The sequence below is a fragment of the Puma concolor genome, unplaced genomic scaffold, assembly GCF_028749965.1.
Source record: "Puma concolor isolate L17-30 unplaced genomic scaffold, mPumCon1.1.hap2 unalloc_scaffold_5, whole genome shotgun sequence".
Taxonomy (NCBI): Eukaryota; Metazoa; Chordata; class Mammalia; order Carnivora; family Felidae; genus Puma; species Puma concolor.
This window is the reverse complement of record NW_028240258.1, coordinates 1,233,585-1,253,714: the sequence shown is the minus strand read 5'-3', so window position 1 is coordinate 1,253,714 and position 20,130 is coordinate 1,233,585. Positions and strand designations below refer to the sequence as shown.

General features: G+C 45.2%; 2 protein-coding genes across 8 annotated transcripts in view; one reads left to right on the top strand and one right to left on the bottom strand.

The window, feature by feature from the left end:
* Positions 1-10,371, top strand: part of OFD1 (OFD1 centriole and centriolar satellite protein) — a 43,725-nt gene extending 33,354 nt beyond the window's left edge. For 3 of the 5 annotated variants that reach the window (XM_086696581.1, XM_086696586.1, XM_086696585.1), the window contains 5 exons: positions 2,008-2,108; positions 3,013-3,132; positions 6,478-6,635; positions 9,239-9,391; positions 9,901-10,264. In XM_086696581.1, the coding sequence (XP_086552707.1) occupies positions 2,008-2,108; positions 3,013-3,132; positions 6,478-6,635; positions 9,239-9,391; positions 9,901-10,068 (700 nt within the window). In that variant the 3' untranslated portion in view covers positions 10,069-10,264. The other 2 variants (XM_086696582.1, XM_086696583.1) reach the window with 2 other exon arrangements.
* The window catches only part of LOC147571165 (putative gamma-taxilin 2), a 353,593-nt gene that overhangs the window by 94,074 nt on the left and 239,389 nt on the right, over positions 1-20,130 (bottom strand). The gene's annotated exons all lie outside the window — the stretch shown is intronic.

Here is a 20,130-nt window from a genome sequence, read left to right as displayed (position 1 = left end):
TTTGATGGACGTGTGTGTCTATTTCTGTCAGTGCCATATGGTTTTGATTACTATAGCTTTCCAGCATATCTTGAAATCTGGGATTGTGATCCCTCCAGCTTTGATCTTTTTTCTCAAGATTGCTTTGGCCCTTTGGGGTCTTCTGTGGCTCCATACAAATCTTAGTATTCGAGTTTTATTAAAGATGCTGTTGGGGGGGCACCTAGGGGGCTCAGTCGGTTGAGCATCCGACTTTGGCTTGTGTCATGATCTCACAGTTTGTGGGTTGCAGCCGCATGTCGGGCTCTGTGTACACAGTTCAGAGCCCGGAGCCTGCTTTGGATTCTCTCTCATTCTCTCAAAAATAAACATTATAAGATTATTTTTAGAATGCTGTTTGTATTTCGATAGGGATTGCATTGAATCTGTAGATTGCTTGGGGTAGCAGGGACATTTGAAAACATTACTTCTCACAATCCATGAGCATGGACTGGCTTTCTGTTGGTGTCCTCTTCAGTTTCTTTTATCAGTGTTGTATAGTTTTCCAAGTACAGGTCTTTCAGCTCCTTGGTTAGATTTATTTCTAGGTATTTTACTATTTTTGGTGCAATCGTAAATGGAGTTACTTATGTTTTTGTACTACTTCATTAATAGCGTACATAAATGCAACTGATTTCTGGGTATTTTTCTATCCTGCAACTTCACTGAATCCATTTATTCCAATAGTTTTTTGGTGGAGTCTCTAGGGTTTTCTATGGATAGGATCATGTTGTCTGCAGAGAGTGACCGTTGACTTCTTCCTTTCCAATGTGGATGCCTTTGTTTGTTTTTGAGAGAGACAGAGAAAGAGAGAGCATGTGCACAAGTCAGGGAGGGACAGAGAGAGAGAGAGAGAGAGAGGGAGACACAGAATCTGAAGCAGGCTCCAGGCTGTGAGCTGTCAGCACAGAGCCCAACGCGGGGCCTGAACTCACGAACCATGAGCTCATGACCTGAGCCAAAGTCAGCTGCTTAACCGATTGAGCCCCCCAGGTGCCCCATGGATGCCTTTTCTCATCGGATTGCTGTGGCTAGGACTTCTGGTACTATGTTGAATCAAAGTGGGAAGAGTGGACCTCCTTGGCTTGTTCCTGATCTTAAGAAGTTGCAATTTGCATATAATGGAAGTAAACCCTCAATTGGTAGTGGGTCCTGGGGTACGACTGCTTAAGCAGGTGTGGGTGGGTGTGTTCAGGAGCACAGGGGTGGGTGGCTCAGTCTGGGATTCGGGTCTCCTGTGGGACCCCTGTTGATGCCTAGTCCCCATGGCAGGAGATGCTGACTCCTTCATTCTGGGCTTCTGCATATGGATTCCATTTTACTGTACAGAGTTGAAAATTGCCACGTGTGCCTATTATCCTAAATCGTGTTAATGGTTTTTTAGATCACTCTTGTAATAAAGCCAAAAAGAAAGACGAGACACGTGTGCTGAGGGAGGGCTCTTTAGTTTACGGGGGGCTTGGAGTGTAGCACTCTCAGCCGGCACGTGCTGGCGGTGTGCACAATTGCTTTTCAAAACATTTTCGGGTTCTTTAAGAAATAAACTGCTCCCATGGGGCGCCTGGGTGGCGCAGTCGGTTAAGCGTCCGACTTCAGCCAGGTCACGATCTCGCGGTCCGCGAGTTTGAGCCCCGTGTCAGGCTCTGGGCTGGTGGCTCAGAGCCTGGAGCCTGCTTCCGATTCTGTGTCTCCCTCTCTCTCTGCCCCTCCCCCATTCATGCTCTGTCTCTCTCTGTCCTAAAAATAAATAAACGTTGAAAAAAAAAAAAAATAAACTGCTCCCGGGAACAGCATGGTGATGAGGGTAGCACTTCTCTCCCAGCCAGTGCGTGGGGGGTGCCCACTGCAGTGTAGCCCTTGTTGTCTGTGAGTCTAGGGAAAACTGCTTTTCTGCAACAGTTTGAGTCCCAAAGAGTTTGCGTCATCCTGTGCTCTGGGGTTTTATATTCCTTCAACGTGACATCCTTGAATTTTATTCTTCCAATCTAGTCTTCATCAAAGACAGACAGAACTTGAAGAACAAGGAGAACTTTCAGATCCAGACAAGCTACCTTTTAAGGACAATGAGGAATTTGGATCATCTTTTGAATGTAAGTTCAAATGGGAGTCCTGGTTTTTAGAAGTTAAGAATGTAGAAAGCTTAGTTCTAGTGAAACATAACCACGGTCATAAAAAGCGAAGCTGTTACAGATTAGGACTTTTTGATTTTTGTGGTAAAACCACAGATATTAACGTACTGCCTCATTTTTAAATCACAAAGATTTTCGGGGGGTGGGGGGTTCGGAGTTCGGTTCGTTAAATGTTTCTGGATAGTTCACCATTTCGGAGTGGGCGCTAAGCCTCTAATTGAATCCTCAATTCAGTTTACCACTTTTGGGATTGCCTCAGATTTAAAATGATTTTTTTTGTTTCTCCTTTTATGGAACACGAGCATGCTAAGTTAGTTTTGTTTGAACTACACTGATTCTATTGACTGCCTCAGATTTAGAAAGCCTGCTGTTTAATTAAAGAATAGAGGTGAAATACTACAAGCTTAAAGAGTCTAGAAATGGTATCCTGGCCATGGCCCCGCTTTGTATATAAGCTGTCATCGTGTTTCGTGAGCTTCATCGCTAAGTGTGAAAGGTAGAATATTTTGAACATTTAAATGGCTTAGTAAACTTTTCAAAATCCCTGTGACTCCCCCTTGTTAGGCTCATTAAATCATGATTTTAAATACAGTTCAAACGATTAGCAGCAACCAGGTGAGTTCTGGGACTCAGCTGATTTTCCTGTTGGGTGACTGATTTGATCGTGTGAATGAATGTAATTCTCAAAGCTAAAGAACACTTGCAGACGTGAAAGCGGGCAGACGGGCGGCTGTGATGCAGACTCTAGAGCTGGCCCGGCTGCTCTGGCCGAGACTTGATGCTTGGGAGCGAGCGGTCCCCCCGCCGTGCCGCACGCCCTTCCCTCGCTATGGTTCCTGAGGACTCACGTTCGCACCTTTTGCAGATGCAGGGAGCACGCCGAGGCAGTTTGAGGTGGACGGCCTCCATCCTGCTGGCGACGTGCCTCATGTGGGTGCTGCCGCCACCACGGTGTCTGCCGGACCTCTCGCTTGTTGCCACCCCGGTAAGTTTTGCTTTGTTTGAACTCACAAAATAAATTAACGAATTAGTGATAGTTAATACTACTTCGTTTTCTAGTTATTTGCTTCTTCCACGCATTAAAGTCGGACAAGAAAAACCTTCCCGGGGCGCCTGGGTGGGGGGGGGGGGGTCTCAGTAGGTTGAGCGTCTGACTCTTGATTCCCACCCGGGTGATGATGTCACGCTTTGTGGGTTCCAGCTCTGCATCGGGCTCTGCTCTGAAAACTGGAGCCTGCTTGGCATTCTCTGGTCCCCCTGCATCGTCCCTCACCTCACACTCTCTCTCTCTGAAAATAAAGGTTTTTCTTTTTTTAAAGTTGATCTACTTCAATCTTCAGGGAAGCTGATGACATTGGAGAGAACTGGGTGTCAGACTTGTCTGGCCTGGCCCACCTGGTCTTTCCTCTTCCCTTCTCCAGACTGCCTGCTTCCCTCCCCAGTGGAGACATTTGAGCTCTGCCCCAGGGCTCAGCCAACAGGCGTGTCCTTTTCTCCTTGAACCAGAGTGTTTTAGCCTCAGAGGTGAAAGGAAATGCCTCAAGTAAAACCACCTGTAGGTCCTTCCCAAACATTGGCAGAGCATCATCCCTAAAACCCATGGGATGCTTCTTGAAACCGGTTTGTTGGTTTCAGGCGCAGTTGGGAATATGAGGAATCACTGAAAGGAGCAAGAGGGTTGGTTTTTGCTGATTCCAGAGCAAGTCATTTCTGGAAAGTGCTCACTCAGACTCCATCAAGAGCCTTTTGCATATTGGATGCTTTTCTGGAAGCTGCCCCTGCTTCATGAAGCTTCTAGCAGGACAGTCAGCAGGCCATGGCTGATGGCATCCGATAGGACAGCTGATGGGGGCACTGGTGCCCTAGAGCAGCTCTGATGGGCAGACACTGGAGTGAATTAGGGAATAGAAATAATGCAATAGAATAAAGGACACGAACTGAGTTGACAAGCCTTCTGTTTCTGACAAGTACAGTACATTATAATAAACGGCTTCTTAAATTACTATTAAGCGGTGGGGTTACATTCTGATCGTTGAGGAACTCTCAGATCTGTTGTTTCACGTCTTTGGGCGCCAAGGGAGGTAAAGCCTAAAACTTGCTATCTTTGTGCCAGTGGAAACCGTGCTTTTCTTCGCTCTTCCATCCGAAGAGGTTTCCCTCTGCCACTCTGGAGCCACCAAGTACACCTCGCAGCGAAGGAGCCCTTTCCTCATTGTGTCTTGAAATCTTCCCCCAAACGGCATCCTCGCCCTGAGGTCGCCGCTCCGTACGAGTGACGTGCCTCCAGCGAAGAGGCTGCATTTCTGCCTGTGCAAGTGGCCAGCAGCCGCCTCTAGGGTTTGAATTTCATGACCAGGATCAAGTGGAGACTGCTGCTGCTCTCCTGTGGGAGATGCTAACTTTTGGTTGGTGACTAGAGCACAGCCATGAGGCTGGAAGTCCCGTCGTGAATCTGTGCTTGACTGTGTGTTAGCCTTGCTGGGAAAGCTGAGGTTCTGGACCAGAGCTGGAGGAGAGAGGTCAGCGTAGTCCTCTGTGGAACTGAGATCAAGTTAAACACGTGAGGCGTGGGGACGTGTGTTGTCAACTTAGAGAACAGGCGATTCAAACCCGGACCTTGGCCGGAAGGGACAGAAGTAGGGAGACAGGTGCTTATGGGTTTTGAAGCACAGCCATGAGGCTGGAAGTCCCGTCGTGAATCTGTGCTTGACTGTGTGTTAGCCTTGCTGGGAAAGCTGAGGTTCTGGACCAGAGCTGGAGGAGAGAGGTCAGCGTAGTCCTCTGTGGAACTGAGATCAAGTTAAACACGTGAGGCGTGGGGACGTGTGTTGTCAACTTAGAGAACAGGCGATTCAAACCCGGACCTTGGCCGGAAGGGACAGAAGTAGGGAGACAGGTGCTTATGGGTTTTGACAAGTCAGGTACAAGGTACTGTGTGAATATGGTGCTGAAGTGGCCACTTGTCACTGTAGGAATGAGGAGCTCACAGAAGTTGTGGCATTCAGGTGAGGGCTGGCATCCTGGGTGGGGCTTGGGGGAAGGGAGCACATCTGCTTGAGGAGGACGTGAGAGCGGGTAGCAGGGCAGACGGCGCTGTACTCGGGCACCCGTGTGCGTGCCAGCGCCTAGACGGGAGGTTTCGGACGTGAACGTTCAGGTGATCCAGGAGGTCAGGCAGGAAGGGAAAAGGCAGTTGGGCACTCGACCGCCACGGGTTTGGATTCCACCGGAGCGGAGCGTGTGCACAGCACATCCGGAAGTGACTGGTGCTCACGCAGGTGAAGGCGGGCTGCCTGGAGAGACCTTGGTCACAGAGACCCTTGACCAAGTGATTTCGGCCACCCGGGTGAACAGTGATGAGGACCTGAACTGCAGCAGGAGGAGGAAGAGGAAAGTGTAAGCCCTGGTGACCGAGTGGATGTGGTGTGGCAAGAGCATGACTCCAGGGACAAGGATGAGGAGTTCAGCTAGGAAGCCAGGGCTGCAGGATCTCCTGTGTCGATGGCAGGGAGCCCGGTAGAAACATGGGTGTGAGCAAACACGGAGAGAGGTCAGGACCGGAGAGGGAGGTGTGGGAAAGGTGGGGGATCAGCCCGGCGGAGGTGGGCGGCGGCAGCTACTTGGCTAGACCAGGGGGAGGGTGTGGTGGTGTCCCATGGGGGGTGCAGGAGAGACTGCAGCACCCCTGCACGGGAGCAAGGCAGGGAGTTACAAGAGGGCTGTGTCTGGGCGCCGGGGGGCGGGGCTCAATCAGGTAAGTATCCGACTCTGGGTTTTTGCTCTGGTCATGATCTCCTGTGTGGGTTTGAGCCCACGTGGGGCTCTGTCCTAACCGCACAGAGCCTGCTTGGGATTCTGTCTCTCCCCTTCTCTCTGACCCTTCCCCACTTGTGCACACACACGTTTGCGTTCTGTCTCTCAAATAAGTATACTTAAAAAAAGGGGGGGGTGGGGGCTGTGTAAATGAATAGGGACTAACGGTTAAGTCTGAATCCTAGAGATGGGGGGAGGCTCCTAACCAGAGGCAGAAGTGGAAAAGTAGGGCTTGCCTGGGGAAGCAGTGAGGAGGTGGGCAAAGACGGGGCAGAAGATGTGATGGGGGGGCATGGGAGGCAGCTAAAGTCATTGTGGTCAGGGTGGCTTATCTGCATGTCAGCCAAGTAAAGGCGGGGCGCGGTGCTCGGAGTGGGTTTGGGGGCTCACAGATGGAACAGGCCAAGAGCCCTCTGAGAACCCGGCAGATTCTTCCTGAGTCTTGGGAAGGGTCCCTGCTTACATCTGAAAAATCTGATGCTGGAAACGACTTGCTCTTTATTTTCTGTCCCATTAGGTCTAGATCAGAAACCAATGGGAGAACAGAAGGAAGAAGAAAAAATATGGGAACAGCACATGACAGAACAAAAGGAAAGAAAAGAAATAAGGAAGAGTGAACTGCAAGAAGCTTTAGAAAGGGAACGAAGAGAACTAGAGAAGCTGGATCAAGAGCGGGTAATGATCGGTGCAACCCAGTTCTCTCTACCGGCGTTGGCACGGTGCCCTTCCTGAGTCCCTTGCTCTCAGGGAGGGAGGTCCTTGCTGTGTCCCAAAGTCCTAGGAGTGGCGGGCAACTTTGTCTGGTTTTGGTTTTTTACCATACAACATTCTTGCAGTATTACGGATTGTGTTCTCTATGCAGTACTTGACGTCTCTGTAACTTATAACTGGATGTTTGTACCTCTCAACGCCCTTTATTTCACCCATCCGCCACCCACCTATCCTGCTGGCAAGCACCAGTTTTCTGTATTTGAGCCTGGGTGTTTTTGGTTTGTTTTTTAGATTGCACATATAAGTGAAATCATGGGGTATCTGTCTTTCTCTGACTTCACTTAGCGTCCTACCCTCTAGGTCTATCTATTGTCGCAAATGCCAAGATCTCCTCCTTTCTATGACTAATACTCCGTTGTATGTATATACTGCATTTCTTTTATCCATTTGTCTTTGGATGGATGGTCAGTTGCTTCCATATCTTGGCCATGGTAAATCAAGTTGCTGTAAACAGAGAGGTGCATATATCTTATCAAATGAACGTTTTGGGGCTTTTTTGTATAAAGACCCGGTTACGGATTCACTGGATCATGTGGTAATGGTATTCTCGATCTTTTGAGGAACCTTCATTCTGTTGCTCAGAGTGGCTGCACCAGTGACGACTCCTCCACATCCTCGCCAGCGTGGGTTGGTTGTTTCTTGCCTTTTCAATTTTGGCCATTCTGATGGGTGTGACGTCCTATCTCGTTGCTTTGATTTGCATTTTCCTGATGATTGATGTTGAGCATATTTTCGTGTCTCTGTTGGTCATCTGAATGTATTTGGAAAAATGTTTATTCAGGTCTTCTGCCCATTTTTGATCGGATTGTTTGGGGTTTTGTTTTTTTCTTTCTTTGGTATTGTGTAAGTTCTTCATATATTTTGGATAACCTTTCATTGGATATATCACTTAAAAAATGTTCTCTCATTCAGTAGGTTGTTTCATTTTGTTGATGGTTTCCTTTGCTGTGCTGAAGCTTGTATCTTGATGTAGTCCCAATGGTTTATTGTTGCTTTTGTTTCCCTTGCCTCAGGAGATCTATCTAGAAAAATGTCAAAGGCCAATGTCTGATGACTACCTATGCTTTCTTCTAGGAGTTTTATGGTTTCACTTCTCACATTGATGTCTTGAATCGTTTTGAGCTTGTTTTTAAGAATGTGGTCCAGGCGCACCTGGGTGGCTCAGTCGGTTGAGCATCCGACTTCAACTCAGGTCATGATCTCATGCTCAGGGTTCAAGGCCCACACCGAGCTCTGTGCTGACAGCTCAGAGCCTGGAGCCTGTTACAGATTCTGTGTGTGTGTGTCTCTCTCTGCCCCTCCCCCACCTATACTCTGTCTCTGCCTGCCCCCCCCCCCCCGCCTCTCTCTCAAAATAAACATAATAATGTGGTCCAATTTCCCCAGCACCATTTATTGAAGAGACTGTCTTTTCCCTACTGTATATTCTTGCCTCTTCTGTTGTAGATGAATTGACCATATTAGTGTGCATTTATTTTGGGGCTTTCTATTCTGTTCCATTAATCGGTGTGTCTGTTTGTGCCAGTGCCATACCGTTTGGATTACTACAGCTTCATAGTCTATCTTGAAATCTGGGCTTGTGATACCTCCGGCTTTGCTGTTTAAGATTGTTTTTGGCTATTGGGTCTTTTATGGTTCCATACAAATCTTAGTATTAGTAGGTTTAGTATTACTAAAAGCCTGCTTTAGGCGTCCCAATCTTCTCCTTTCCTTTAAAAGACTGAGAGAGGTTGTGTATAACATAGACCTTAGGAGTTTCACAACAAAGAGGAGCTTTTACGAGCTCATTGGCATGCATTCTCCTCTGGTCCTGGAAATAAGCCATAAATAAAGTTTATTTGTGAGAGAGGGTGGGAGGGAGAGAGGACACGCACATGAGCGGGGGAGGGGCAGAGCCAGAAGCCCAAGCAGGCTCTGCACTGCCAGCACAGAGCCCACCGCGGGACTTGAACTCCCATGAGATCATGACCTGAGCCAAAACCAAGAGTCAGACGCTTTAACCCACCGAGCCACCCAGGCGCCCCTAGATCTTGCCTTTTTTAAATGGGCTTTAAAGAAAGCTTCCGAGGTCAGCTAGGTGGGATGAGAGTAACCCAGGGGAAGTGACTGCTGGTCACTGGTGCCTTCCAGGGGCTCCCTTGTCCTCATCCTTCCTCTGGGTTTGTTCTGGCCTTCTTGGTCCTGATTGTGGTTCCAGGCGTGTGGATTACTCTTGTCACTTTATATGCTTGCTGAGTCGTCTTGAAATCTTCCATATTGGATGTTCTTGGACTCCTGGTTAATTTGGCCTAAAGCACAGGACACGTGAGGCGAATTAATCCCCTCCTTCATTGAGATTGGCTTGTTTGGTTTCTCTTGCATGGCAATGACTTCAATTAAGGAAATTGTTCTTTGGCATGCAGGTTGTACTTAACAGGATCAGGATTATATTACTATGCATTTTTGAACATTTAAAAGTTGTTGTGATATATTTGTGTTTCCTATGCTGGTGCCTATGTATTCCACAGAGGATTATTGAAGAATCATTGAAGATTGAAATGGAAAAAGAAATGGAAATGACTGTTGAAGAAACGAAAGACCAGCCTGTCTGTGGTGAAAATCCTTTAGAGAAGTACATGAGAATTCTTCAGCAAAATCAAGACCAGGAGTCTGCAGATAAGGTGCTGATGCTTTGGACCGGCTGTCTGTGGAAGGGGTGCCGGGGGATGCTTTAGTTTGTTTGAAGACCTTAGGACGAGAATCTGCCTTCTCCATCAGAGACCAAAAGTTGAGGCGTAGAAGATGCAAAGTTCAAATAGAGCCTTGAGTCTCTTGGCCAAATTTCATCACTTTTGTTTGGGTAAAGATGGAAGAGATCTCTATGTCAAATTTGATAAAAGTTGACATGTGTCTCATTATTTTAAGAAGAAAGAAAAAATGAAAGGTGTATTCATGAATAAAAAATGCATTAGTGCTCTCTGAGACCTAAATACTTAAGTCTCAGACACTGGGTGTTGAGAATGGGTAGCAGGTGGTTTATTTTGATATGCCTACTAAATTTGATGTTTAGAAGTCACCTCTTTTACAGTTTCTTAAATGACCTTTATCTCAGAGTTGTTAGAGAAACCAAAGTATTAAATAAAACTCCTACATGTGTAATTTCAAAATTCTTTTTCCCTCTTGGTATCAGAGTTCAAAGGTGGTCAGAGAAGGCTCCCAAGTGGAAACACTGCCATCTAGCAACAAAGACGAAAGGTATGGTTCCCCCAACGTGACGTTGCCTGCACAAACCATCGTGTGGTGGGTTGTGTCAGCCAAGGGAAGTGTTCAGATGCTTGAGTCTGCCTGTCAGAAATGAGTGAAACAATCAAAATTTAGGGACTTCAAAAAAAAAAAAAAAACAAAAAACATACAGCATCTTTTAATTTGTGAAATTGGTTCTGAAATAAATAGTAAGCAAGGGCACAAAGCCCACAGGGAAAGAATGAGAACATGATAAAGATCCCTGAATAAATTTAACAAAAATTTGATAAAAATATTTTATTTTTCCTTAATTTAGTTTCACAGGCTTTTCTCCCGAAGGGCCAGATGACTTCTGGTAACCATGTTTGCTGCTGAGTGCCTTACCCATGTAATGTGACTTGAGGCCTATTGATTTTCTTTTTTTTTTTTTAATTTTTTTTTTTTCAACGTTTATTTATTTTTGGGACAGAGAGAGACAGAGCATGAACGGGGGAGGGGCAGAGAGAGAGGGAGACACAGAATCGGAAACAGGCTCCAGGCTCCGAGCCCTCAGCCCAGAGCCCGACGCGGGGCTCGAACTCACGGACTGCGAGATCATGACCTGGCTGAAGTCGGACGCTTAACCGACTGCGCCACCCAGGCGCCCCAAGGCCTATTGATTTTCTGTAACGACACAAAATTTTCAATAAAAATCTTACGTGAAAGCCCATGTGATTGTGTTTCTCATAATTTTATTTGGGTTATAAACGAAAAATCATCTAGTCTGGCAACACCTCTTCAGGCTTTGTTTGACGCTAGAAGGAGCTGGGGGTGGTAGGTTTGTTTTCACCTCCCCATTTTTGTCTTGCATGATCTGTATTCGAAAACTTACTGGCCAAGTTCCGGACCTATGTTTCGGAAGTCTCCTCTGTTGCTTTCCTCTTCAGAGTTGGGCTGCCTACCCCCTGCCAAACAGGAGGCCATCTTCCCCACACTCTCCTTCTGATCTGGCACTGGAAATAGACACAGGTCTTTCCATCCCAGGCTCTAGAAAGAGTACGGTATCCCCTCCGGTCTTGCCTTTTGACATCTTTTTCTTAGGAACAAACACGACTCCTTCTTAGATGGTGATCGACAAGGTGACGTTTGCCAAGCACTTTGTGTACCAGATACAATTTAAAACCTTGATATGTACAACCTCAATTCTTCGTATCACCATATGAAACGTGTACTGGGACTATCCATATTTTACAGATGATGAAACATGAGGCACAGAGGTTAGTGACTTGGCCAGGGTCTCCTAGCCATCAAATTGCAGAGCCGGGACGTGTGCCCCGGTGGGAGACCGGTGCCGCCTCCACGCTGGGCTGTTGGGGAACTGCTCCCGTGGAAGACCTCCCACAGCTTACAGCGGCTTGTCCGGTAGCTAGCCCTTTCCAGGGTGACCTTGAGGGACCACACAGGGAACAAAGGAGATAACTGCCCACTGATGCAGCACCCCAAACTTCCCCAAGGGGAGGAAGAGGCTCGCGTGCTGCCGTTCCCCTTTCTTTGTGCACACCGGCACCACAGTCTAGCGTCTGGTGTATGCAACCGTCTTGGAAGGAGTTCTCGAATGACACTGCCAGTATAGTCACCAAAAAGCGTACCTAGGACGGCTCTGAGGGTGACCAAGCACCCGGTTTGCCTGGACCAGAGAGGTTCCCTGGGACATGAGGCTTAACGTACTAACCGATGGTCACCCAGCTCCTGATGTGGGGTGGGTTTGTCCGGTCTGTCTTTCCAGTAAGGTCCCAGAGACCCACTTCCCTTTACAAATACAGACTGGGCTGAACTGGTTTTGCCAGGGATTCTTACTAGGTCACCGAGTTCCATGACCGAGAGGGGAAGGAGATTTTTTTTTTTTTGGTGTTTGTTACCATTTGGGTGTCTAAGGAATCTTCCACTGAAGGGGACATTTTGGAGTAATGAAATAAGTTGTCCAGGCCCCTTCCTCATCACACTTAGCATATCAAGCCTGGAGTCCTAGTGCCACCAAGAACGTGGCATCTTCTCTTTCAACACCACCTCACTGGGTCTTTTTTTTTTTTCTTCCAGCTTTCAGATAAAATGAACATAGGACATCTTGTGAATCTTAAGGTATAGAAGGTGTTCAGGAGGGCTCTTTCAGAGGGGCACGTGCACTCCAATGTTGATAGCAGCGCTATTGACGATAGCCAAAGTATGGAAAGAGCCCAAATGTCCATCGACAGACAAAATGGTTAAAGATGTGGTAGATAGGTGTACACGAGGCAGTCTTACTCCATGATCAAAAAGTGAAATCGTGCCATTTGCAACAACGTGGATGGAACTAGAGTGTATTAGGCTAAATGAAAGAAGTCAGAGATGAGACAAATACGGTATGATTTCACGGACGGAATTTAAGATACAAATAGGTGGATGTAAGGGAAGGGAAGCAAAAATAACGAAAACAGGGAGACAAACCCTAAGAGACTTGTAAATACAGAGAACAAACGGTTGTTGGAGGGGTGTTGGGTCCGGGAGTGGGCTAAATGGGCAGGGGGCCTTATTAAGGAAGGCACTTGTTGGGATGAGCCCTGGGTGTTACAAGTAAGTGATGAATCACCAAATTCTATTCCTGAAGTGATTATTACACTTTATGATAACTAACGTGGATTTAAATTAAAAATCTTTTTAAATATACAGAAGGTGTTGACATGGTAGGCTTACATGTTGCAAAATTATTACCAGCACAAAGTTAGCAAACACCTGCATCATGTCCCATAATTTCCACTTACCCGTGAGAACATAGCATCTTTCAAGTCTGTTACGATATCATTACCATAATCACTCTGCTGTCTGTTGGATTTTCTGAATTGACTCCTCTCGTAACTGGAAGTGAGTGCCCTCTGACCAACATCTCTTTTCCATTCTCCCCAGTTCCTGCTAACCACCATTTTCGTCTGTTTCTAGGAGTTAGCCTTTTTGAGGTTTCCCTTAGCCAAGTCCATCCGTGTTGTTGCCAAAAGGCAGGATCTCCTTTTTTTTCTCATGGCTGAATAACATTCCTTTGTGTATAGATATACCTTATCAGCTTTACTCATTCATCCCCTTGAAGGCCACTTAAGTTTCCATATCTTGACTGTTGTAATATTGCCGTGCACGTGGCAATCCAGATATCTCTCCAAAAACCTGTTTTCATTTCCTTTGGGCAAGTACCCAGAAGGGACATTGCTGGATCATAGGATACTTCTAGTGTTTTACTTTTTTGAGTGAACCTCCCTATGGTTAACCACGGTGGCTGCCCCAGTTTGCGTTCCCTCCAGCAGTGCACGAGGGTTCTCTTGTCCACATCTTCCCCAACGCTTATTACCGCTGGTGTTTTTCATGATTACCATCCTAACGGTGTGACGTGATGTCTCGTTGTGGTTTTGATTTGCATTTCCTTGATGATTGACGTTGATCACCTTTTCATATATCCATATACTGTCTTCTGAAAACTGTTGAGGGGCGCCTGGCTGGCTTAGTCTGTGGAACCCCGGACACCTGATCTCGGGGTTGTATGTTCAAGCTCCACATTGGATGTAGAGATGACTTAAATAAATAAAATATTTTTTAAAAAGTTCAGTTCCTCTGCCCATTCTTTATTTGGATTGTTTTCTGCTCTTGAGTCATAGGAGTTCTTGATATGTTTTGGCTATTAACCCTTTTAACCAGATACCTGGTTTGCAAACACTCTGTTCCACTCTCTAGGCTGCCTTTTCACTTTGTCGATGGTGCCATTTGCTGTGCGGAAGATTGCTAATTTGATGTAGTCTCATGTGTTTATCTTTGCTTTTGTTGCCTTTCAGTTTCGTGTCAAATTCAAAAAGAAAAAAAAATTGCCAAGACTGATGTCGATGAATCTTCCCCCTGTGTTTTCTTCTAGGAATTTTGTAGTCTTCAGATCTTATGTTCAGGTCTTTTTTTTTCCCCCCAAGTCTTTAATACATTTGGAGTTGCTTTTTGCGTATGGTGTAAGATAGGGGTCCAGTTTCATTCTTATGCATGTGCCTATCCAATTTTCCCAGTACTGCTTACTAAAGAAACTACCCTTTCCCCCTTTCTTTTATATATCCTTGTATATTCTGGACTCATTTGTCATAATGGACTGTATATGAATGAGTTTATTCTGGGCTCGCTCTCCTGTTCCACTGTCTAGGTGTCTGTTTTTATGCCAATACCATACTGTTTTGATTATTAAAGCCTTGTACTATAGTTTGAAATCTGGAAGTGTGATACTTTGAGATGTGTTTGTTCTTAAGATCGCTTAAGCTATTTAGGGTTTTATTTTGTTTCATACAAATTTTATGATTTTTTTATAATTTTCTTTTTGGAGAATGGAAGCGGGGGAAAAGGGACAGAGAAAAAATCCTAAGCAGGCTCTACACTGAGGTCCTCCATGTGGGGCTTGATCCCACGACCTTGGGATCCTGACCTGAGCTGAAATCAAGAGTCGGATGCTCAATTGACTAAGCCACCAGGACACCCCCTTAATTTCTGTTTCTGAGGCTTCATTTTTAGTGTATAGAAGCCCAACTGATTTCTGTATATTGGTTTTCTATCCTGCAGCTTTACTGAATTCACGTCTTGGTTTTAACGTGGTTTTCTAGTGGAATCTTCAGGGTTTTTTATATATAATGTTATGTCGCCTGTAGATAGAGACCATCTTACTACCATATTTTGATTTGGATGGCTTCTCTTCCTTGCCTAATTGCTCAGGCTTGGTCTTCAAGTATTGTGTTGAATGAAAGTGGCAAAGTTGGGTCATCCTTGTGTTGTTACTGATCTTCAAGGAAAAACCTACAGCTTTCCACCGTTGAGTATATTAGCTGTGGGCTTGTTACATATGGCCTTTACCATATCGAGGCATGTTCCCTCTATACTCCATTGAGAGTTTTTATCAGGATATTGAATTTGTGAAATGTTTTTTCTGCATCTAATGGAATGATTGAATGATTATTATCCTTCATTTTGTTAATGTGTTATATGACATTGACTTGCAGATGTTGAGCTATCCTTGAATCCTTAGAATAAATCCCACTTGATCATGGTGTGTAATCCTTCTAATGTACTGTTGAATTCAGTGTGCTAATATTTTGTTGAGGATTTTTGCATCTATGGTCATCAGGGATGTTGACCTGTAATTTCATTTTCTTATAATGTCCTTAACTAATTTTGATACCGGGTTAATACTGGACTTGTAAAATGAGTTTGGAAGCATTCCCTTCTGTTTTTTTTAGTAGAACTCATCATCTGGTCCTGGACTTTTTGTTGTTGTTGGAAGAGTTTTGATTTCTGATTTGCTCTCCTTACTAGTAATTGGTGTCTTCAGATTTTCTATTCATGGTTCGGTTTTGTTAGGTTGTGGGTTTGTAGGAAGTCATCCATTTCTGCTAGGTTTTCCAGTTTGTTTGGGTATTGTTGTTCATAATGGTCTTTTAGGAGCCTGTGTATTTGTGTGGTATCAGTAATAATGTCTCTTCTTTCATTTATAATTTTAAGTCCTCTCTCTTTTTCGCCCCCCTTGGTTAATCTAGCTAAAGGTTTTGTTTATCTTTACAAAATACCTAGCTATTAGTTTCATTGATCTTTTTTATGGTCTCTCTAGTCTCTATTTCATTTATTTCTGCTCTGATCTTTGTATTTCCTTCCTTAAGCTACTTTTGGGCTTAGTTCTTTCTGTAGTTCCTTGAGATGTAATAACGGGTTTTGTATTTAAGCTCTTTCTTGTTGCTTAATGTAGGCATTTACTGCTATAAACTTCCCTCTTGGAACAGTATTTGCTGCATCCCAGAAGTTTTGATACATTATGTTTCCCTTTTCATTTATCTGAAGATTGTTTTTGATTTTTCTTCTTTGACCCATTTGTTGTTGAAAAACGTGTTGTTTAATCTCCCTGTATTTGTGTGTTTTCCAGCTTTATTCTTTTTGAAAAAAAATTTTTAACGTTTATTTCAGTTTTAAAGACAAAGTGTAAGGGGGGAGGGTCAGAGAGAGAGGGAGACAGAGAATCTGAAGCAGGCTCCAGGCTCTGAGCCATCAGCACAAAGCCCGACGCGGGGCTGGAACCCACAAACCGTGAGGTCATGACCTGAGCTGAAGTTGGACGCTCAACTGCCTGAGGTGCCCAGGTACCCTCCAGCTTTGTTTTTGTAATTGATTTTTAATTTTATGCCATTGTAGTTGAAAAAGATGCTTGATAGGATTTCAGTCTCCTTAAACTTTTTGACTTGTTTTGTGGCCTAACATATGATGTATCCCAGAGAATGTTGTGTGTGTGCTTGAGAAGAATGTGTTTTCTCCTGTCGGTTGTGTGAAAATCCATAAAGGGAAACCTTACTTAGAATGGAGTTGGAAGGCCCTGTAGGGAGGAGCTCTCACACACACGAACTTTCCATCACCGCCTACTTCATTCCTGTGCCAGAAATAGTTCACTTTATTGCTCCAATAGGAGGAAGGAAGATTGTCTAAACAGCAGCAGCCTAGCCAATAAGAAACTGCCACAAATCAGCCCGTAAGTAACCATCACCACCCTAAACTCTTGCTTCCTCCTTGTTCTCTCTAAAGTGATGTTCCTCTCCCTTGTTCTGCAGACTCTGCCTGTGGTTAGCCATAGCTTGCAAGTTCTGAATTGCATTCCCTCTGCTATTCTTGCATAAACTCGTTTCGCTGGTAGAACAACTTGCTCTTTTAAGGTTGACATTACCTGGTGATCAGAAGTGGGATGTGAAGGAGATGAAGCCCTGAGGAGCTAACGACCCTCCGAACTGTGTGCGATGCTCACATGAGCCGTTCGTGCCCTCTGATTACCAGTCGTCTTTTTCCTAGCAGTTGGATAGATCTCCTCTCAGACTCCTGCTCCCTCTCTTTGGTTCAGCTCCAACTTTAGCTGGGATCTGTTTTTGTTTTTAGGAAGGCATCACCCTTCCTGGGGAGTACTCTTCAGTTTTTGTTTGTCCTGTTTCTGTTTGCTGCACCTTCTTAGTGAGTCACCTGTCGTGATCAAAAGGGGGAAAGGCATGATTCTGGGTGTTTCAGAACAGCTGTTGGAAAAGGGTCTCTCATAGTTAAGACAGTTTAGGGAATCCAAAAGCAAGATAGGTTCGACCTAGTCCTTGGACCAGGCTCTTGTGCCTTTCTGGAAAAATAGGCGAGTTTTTGGATACTTTGGAGTTGTAATAACCATTCTGGGGAAACTTTGACTTAGATAAATCCACCTTAAGGGGCACCTTAAAAGAGGATCCCAACCCTCTCAGAGACAATGGAGTACATTGTTTGGTATGCAGAAGCTTCTAAAAAGCCAAGATGATTTCAAAAACATTCCTAAAAAGGATCCTTTACAGCATGCAAATAAAAATTTTTTCGTGAAAAAACAAAACAAACTAGCCATCTGAGCAGGTAACCTTAACTTAATCCATCTTCCACAAATACAGTTTGAATCCAGCTCTTGTTTTGAGTTTTCAGGGGCACCTGGGTGGCTCAGTTGGTTAAGCATCCAACTTGGGCTCTGGTCATGATCTCAGGGTTCATGGGTTCCCCTCGGGCTCTATGCTGACAGTTCAGAGCCTGGACCTGCTTCCCAATTCTGTGTCTCCCTCTGTCTCTTTGCCCCTTCCCCTCTCATGCTTGCTCTCTTTGAAAAACAAATAAGCGTTTAAAAGAAAATTAAAACTTTTGAGTTTTGTATTTGAAACGTGGCTAAGGTTTTTTGTGAGGGTTTTTGTTTTTTATGTTTTTAAAATGAAAGCTCTTACGATCTCTGTTTACGTATGTGGATGTCTTTATTTTTCTACCTATAGGTAGTATTGCCAAAATCAATTTGTAAAGAACTCTATTTAAATCGGCTTAAAGAAAAAAAACATATGTAAATTAAGTAAACCCAAATGTTTTCTGGGTTCACATGATCCGGGATAATCAAGAAGTAAAAGGTAATTGAAGTTTGTTGGTTTAATTAAGACTAACATGCCTTAGAATTCTCAACATTGAGGAGCATATAGGTGGCTCAGTCGGTTAATCATCTGACTTCAGCTCAGGTCATGATCTCGCGGTTTGTGGGTTCGAACCCCGCGTCGGGCTCTGTGCTGACAGCCCGGAGCCTGGAGCCTGCTTCGGATTCTGAGTCTCCTTCTCTTTCTCTGCCCCTCCCCCACTCATGCCCTGTCTCTCAAAAATAAACATCAAAAACTTTTTTAAAAACAGATTTCTCAACACTGACTGTAATGCAAACATGTTGTCTCTCTTGCAAAGTCTGTCAGTAAGAAAATTCACCTGAAGTGATGGGTGCTGGTGTCCAATGTCTCATGAAGTTTTTTGTGTGTAATTTGAACATAATTGGCGGGGACAGTATTGTGGTAGAGGTGGACCCCCTCCCTAAGGAACGTGGCGAAGGCCTCCTCAGAACAAGGAAGGCAACGTGGCCCAATTAACTCCCATACACGAATGCCTGGCTCTGACACGACTCTATAACGTGGACTGTGTCCAGTTGGACTACGTGTCACCGTATATGGGAGACAAGTAGAAATTGCATAAAAGGTTACACCCCGACGTGCTCGGGGCTCAGCCTTTTTGGGGTCTTTGCCTGCTGAGCCCGTGCCTGCAGGAATAAAGCTGCTCGCTGGGAAGAAGAGCCTCTGTGTTTGGTCTCACTGTGCGAGAATCCTGCTACGTGTCTTGGGGGCTCGCTTCCAGGATTCAAAGACGATGCTTTCCCCCCTCCTCTGTCACCCCGGAGTGTGAACCTCGGAGTGCTGGGAGACGCCACCTCGCCTCGCGCCAGCAGACCGCTTGGTCCATAGGCGACCGGCCCCTCCCGGTGCGGAAGCACAGCGGAACCCGTGAGGCCCAGGAACCGGCTCAGTGACTGCTGCCCAACAGACTGGTAAGAGCCCGGTTCGTTTTTGCAGACCTGCCCCTAAGAGGCAGAAGGAGAGCCTGATCCCCCCTTCCCAGAGTTGCCGGAGTAGGTCCATAAGGAATAAGGAACCGAAACCTCAATTCGAAGGCGCTGGGTGGAGGGGTGGAGTCGCTGTGTGACTGTGTGTGAGTGAGACGGACAGCCGAAAGGTTCCGACCCGACCGAAGGCCAGAGCAAGTATCGAGTCCCGGTCCAGGGTTCCGTGGCGACCTCGTACGGTTTAAGGTGGCGTTAGACTTCCTCAGGAGTGGGATCCGGGTCAGGGCTTGATACCGAATCCGCCAACGCTAAGAGGCTCCTGAAATCTCTCCTGGAGGATGGCGAGTCCTGGCCTCCAGAGGGAGGTGTTCAGTACAGTACTTATAGTTAGATCTGTGTCGTAGGAGACAGGGTAGATGGTCAGAAGTGCCCTAAGTGCAGGTGTTCTTTGCCTGAAAGGGGCCAAGAAAGGCAAGTATTTGCAGACTCAACCCCTGAGGCCTCTCCTCAGGAAAAGCTACCTATTAGGCCCTTATGCCCTCCTTATCCAGGAATACCAGGGATAAAAAAAACTTCCCCTGAAATCAAGGCCCGTTCAATGTATCTATTGACTGAAATGCCTCATGATGGATTTGGCCCCATAAAGGTTCCATTTCAGCAAATAAAAAGGACCAGGGCAAATTTTCAGACAACCCTGATCAATATATACAAGTATTCTAAAACCTAACCCATGTTGCTGAAAAAAGAAAACACAACCCCAAAAAACTCAGGATACTTGGATCTGTTAAGAAACATGCTTTATGCTTAACGATTCAAAAGTTGACCATCTCAAGATTTCTGATGTAACAGATAATTCATAATTGGTTACTACTTAGTTTTCCCTGGAGACGAAGGTTTCTAAGAGTTAAAATTCTGCCAAATATAATTAAGACTGATAAAAATAAGGAAAGTAACTATGTAGAAAAATGGGAGATATGTAAGACAGATATAAGGAATGGGAATACATTTTTGTTGAAAGTAAAAGAAAGTAATTTTGTCCTAGATGAGTCTGGTTGTTGGGAGAAAAAGGGCTTTGGTCAAAATCTGAAAGCAAAGGCAAGTTGTAGAAGGTTTGTGAAGGGAAATCTTTGGAAAGAAATTTTACATGTGGTCAGGATGGACTAAGGTTAAAACGAATGGATTTTAAAAGTACACTGGTATGAGATTAAAATTCTGCTTTACTTTGTTAAAAAGGCAAAGGTTTCTTGAAATGTTGGTATGGTA